This window comes from Capricornis sumatraensis, chromosome 3, assembly GCF_032405125.1.
Source record: "Capricornis sumatraensis isolate serow.1 chromosome 3, serow.2, whole genome shotgun sequence".
Classification (NCBI taxonomy): domain Eukaryota; kingdom Metazoa; phylum Chordata; class Mammalia; order Artiodactyla; family Bovidae; genus Capricornis; species Capricornis sumatraensis.
Window position 1 is genome coordinate 180,380,938 of NC_091071.1, and position 3,985 is coordinate 180,384,922.

The 3,985-nt window shown below is 53.8% G+C and overlaps 1 protein-coding gene across 1 annotated transcript; it reads right to left on the reverse strand.

Annotated features, from left to right (window-relative positions):
- Nucleotides 1-501: 501 nt before the first annotated feature.
- SRARP (steroid receptor associated and regulated protein) lies at nt 502-3,245 on the reverse strand. Its single transcript, XM_068966870.1, has 2 exons — nt 3,107-3,245; nt 502-1,016 (listed from the first exon to the last, which is right to left on the reverse strand). The coding sequence occupies exons 1-2, from the start codon at nt 3,192-3,194 to the stop codon at nt 502-504; spliced, it is 603 nt and encodes a 200-aa protein (XP_068822971.1). The 5' UTR covers nt 3,195-3,245.
- Between the last annotated feature and the right edge of the window lie 740 nt (nt 3,246-3,985).

Consider the following 3,985-nt stretch of genomic DNA (forward strand, 5'->3'; position numbering starts at 1 on the left):
ACTGGAGAAAACCCTGCATGTCAAGAGGAGCAGCCATTAAAAAAAAAACAACAAAACACCCACCTCTTTGTTCCGCCATTTTCTGTCCCACCCCCTTGCTCAGTTTCTACACAGCACTCATTACACTGTCCGAATAGTCTTTATTCGGTTGTTTAACCTTTCTCCCCCACCCTCAAGAATACAAACTCCAGGAAAGCTGCAGTGTCTTTTCCAGTGCTTTGCAGAGCTGGCATTTGGGAGATGCTGCATTAGCATATGCTGCGTGAGTGAGTCAGCCTCATTCTACGTGGCGGTGCCTTACCCTGCTGCCGCTGAAAGGCTAGCAAAGATGGAGAGGGAGGAAGAAGTAGGGTACTAGGCTGTTTCAGATGTCCTTCAGGATCTAACTCTCCTTCCCTGGCTCAGGTACAAAAGCCTTCTGCTCGGCTGGGGAAGCAGGAGCGGACGCTGGGAATTGTGCCCGGACCCCCGAGCCTCTCCGCCATGGCCAGGCTCCTGCAGTTAATCCGCTTGTGCGCAGACGCAGGAGGAGAGGGCCTTGAGGGAGCCGATGACCGTTCCCCACGCGGAGGACCTCGAGGACACGGCCTTCACGGGGCTCCCCTTGGCCTCAGGAGCCTCCGCAAGGCCTCCGGGGCTGGCTGGTGGGGGAGCTGGGGGCGCAGTCCCTCCGCAAGGGCCCCTGGCCTGGGCAAGGCCCCCGCCACCTAGCGGAGCCTCCGGAGGCAGGTGGGGGGCCTGCTTTCCCCCGCATAACAAGATGTAGGTCTTCATCGGAGGGACGGCAGGTCCCGGGCTGGGACCAGGGGTGCGGGGTGGCCCTGGGGCCGCTGCCAGGGAGATCTGCTTCCCTCGCGCACAGTCGATGACGAAGGTCAGGTGGGCTCCGGGGACGGCCTTCTGCCGGCGCGCTGGCCTTCCACCTGGAAGGGAGCAGAGGGCCGGAGGTTCGTGCTGGCGCAGCGCAGGGCTGGCTCCAGCGGTTTGCGTGTTCGTCCTCTCAGCGGGGAGTTTTTCTGTTAATTTAATTTTTATTTTATATTGGGGTATAGTTGATTTGGGCTTCCCTGGTGGCTCGGGGTAAAGAATTCGCTTACCATGCAGGAGACAGGGTTGGATCCCTAGGTTGGGAAGATTCCCTGGAGAAGGAAATGGCTACCCACTCCGGTATTCTTGCCTGGAGAATCCCATGGACAGAGGAGCCTGGGGGGCTACAGTCCATGGGGTTGTAAAAGTCTTAGCAACCAAAGAACAACAGTTGATTTACCATGCTGAGTTAGTTTTAGGTGAACAGCACAGTGATCCAGTTATATACATATCAAAGATATATCCATTCTCTTTTAGATTCTTTTTGCATATCTGTTATTACAGAATTTTGTATAAAATATGTATTTACTTATTTATTTGGCTGCACAGGGTCTTAGCTGCAGAATGCCGAATTTTTTACCTTTGTGTCATGTGGGACCTTTTAGTTGAGACGTACGGGATGTGTTCCCCAACCAGAGATCAAGCCCAAGCCTCGGCATGGAGAGCACGAGGTCTTAGCCAGTGGACCGGGGAAGGCCTGTTATCACAGAATACTAGGTTGACTTCCCTCAACAGGGATTTACCTGTGTTTCGTGTGTGCTGAATCGCTTCAGTCGTGTCTGACTCTGAGACCCCAATAGCCCACCAGGCTCCTCTGTCCATGGGGATTCTCCGGGCAAGAATGGTGGAGTGGGTAGTCTTTCCTTTCTCCAGGGGATCTTCCCCACCCAGGGATCCAACCCACGTCTCTTACGTCTTCTGCGTTGGCAGGCGGGTTCTTTAACACTAGTGCTACCTGGGAAGCTCTAACTGTAGGTTAGTTGACACACAAAAATGGGAAGCCAGTGGGGCTTAAGAGCATGAATTTCAGCACTGGGGAGGCCTGAGTATAAACCTGTCTCCTCCCCACCCCCATCAGCCCCCTGCCTTCCAGGAGCACAGAGCCCACCGCATCAGAGCCTCTCAACCCCACCACACCTACAAGCTGCCTGGGCATCTTGTTAGCATGCAGAGTCTCTGGTGGTTCCATGGTAAAGAATCTGCCTGCAATGCGGGAGACCTGGGTTCGATCCTTGGGTTGGGAAGATCCCCTGGAGAAGGGAATGGCTACCCACTCTAGTATTCCTGCCTGGGGAATTCCATGGACAGGGAGGCCTGGCAGGCTACAGTATATGGCTCTCAGAGAGTCAGACGTGTCTGAGCGACTAACGCTTTCACTTCACTTTCTGGTACAGCAGGTTTGGGCTGGGGCCTGACGGTCTGCATTTCTGAGAGGCGCCCAGGGAATGCTGATGCTGCTGGCCCACAGACCACAGTGTGGAGAGTAGTGGGAGGAAAGCCCGACTTCCTTTTACAGGTGAGGTAACTGAGGCTCAGCTGGTGCAGGTGTCAGTGGCCTCAGGAAACACTGCTGCTCCCCCACCCCCACCATGCTCTTATCTACCTGTCCTCTCTGCCCTGGGGATCCTTGCTCTGTCTTTCTCCACCAAACAGGGAGCAGCCATGAGCCAACCCAGGGGCTTATCAGTGAAGCAACCCGGGGATTTATCCGTGAATCAAGTGCCAGAGCAGGTCTCTCCGAATCCAAAGCCTTTGCTCTTTGAAAAAAAAAAAAACAGCTTTCAAGTTGCCCAAATGATAAACAAAACCATCCTCTTGACTACGTGCTCGTCACCATGACCCAGGCTCAGAAGGAAGCTTCTCTTCTGCTAAGTTAGTTAACGCAGGAAACGTGGCTGATCCTTGAACAATGCCAGTTTGAACTGTGGACCCACTTACATGTGAATTTGTTTTCGATAAGTACCCATTCCTACACAATCTGTAGTAGGTTAAGTCTGTGGATGTGGACTCTCAGATCCAAAGGGATGATTGTAGTTATAACCTGATTGTCCACTGCTCGGAGGATCAGCGCCCCAGCCCCCAAGTTGTTCAAGGGTCAACTGTAAATGAAGCTCACCTGTGGCTTGAGAGTCTTGGCAGCCCTGGAGGGAGGCTGTCTGTCCTTTCCTGCCACCCCCACTCCACAGCCTCCCCAGCCCCTCTCAGCTGCAGGGCTGAGGCCCCCTCTGTCACCTCTTACCTGAGCTGGTCTCCAGGCTCGCCTCAAGGCCCCCGGGGCGGACACTCGGGTCTCTGGTGTCTTCTGAGGGGGCTGTGACTGCTGCCATGGCGCCTGGCTCAGCACTGGCGGAGGAAGCTGTTTCCAGCAGCCTTGTCCAGAACGCGGGTCCGCACCCAGGACCAGACCTTTTATATTCACCAGATCCGGATCTGCCGAGTGAATTCCACCGGGAGCCACAGGAACTGGCCTCGAGCAGTTGGGGGATTGCTTTGATCAACGGGTTTATGTCAACAGGATTGCAGTCAGGCGGCTGGGAGGCAGGCCTTCTACCAAACACACACAGTTTCTTCCAAGCTCAGCGGCTTCCTCCCTTGGGATGAGGCTGGGGACCATCTCTTCCAGGTCTCAGTTTCCCGAACCTCAGTCATTGCCTGGCTGCATTCCCAGTTTTTAGCTGTTTTATTATTTTTGGTCCCACCTAAGAGAAGAGACTGGCAGAGGATGAGATGGTTAGATAGCATGACTGACTCAATGGACAAAAATTTGAGCAAACTCCAGGAGACAATGGCGGACGGAGTTCTGGAAGGTGGGAAGTCCAAGATCAAGATACTTATTGATTCTGGTGTTTTGTGAGGACCTGCCTACAGTTCATAAATAGCTCTCTTTTTGCTGTGTCTTCACCTCACAGAAAGTGCAAGAAAGGTCTCTGGGATCTCTTTATATAAGGGCATTAACCCCATCATAAGGGTTCTACCCTCATGACCTAATTAACCCTCCCCGAAGACCCCACCTCTTCAGTTCAGTTCAGTTTGGTAGCTCAGTCGTGTCCGACTCTTTGAAACCCCAAGGACTGCAGCACACCAGGCTTCCCTGTCCATCGCAAACTCCCAGAGCTTG

Excerpts from the sequence above, each read along its gene's own strand:
- SRARP (XM_068966870.1), bottom strand. The coding sequence starts at position 3,194 with ATGGCAGCAGTCACAGCCCCCTCAGAAGACACCAGAGACCCGAGTGTC. Across the intron at positions 1,017-3,106 it reads GAGCCTGGAGACCAGCTCAG|AAAAACTCCCCGCTGAGAGG; the intron begins GTAAGAGGTGAC and ends TTAAATTAACAG.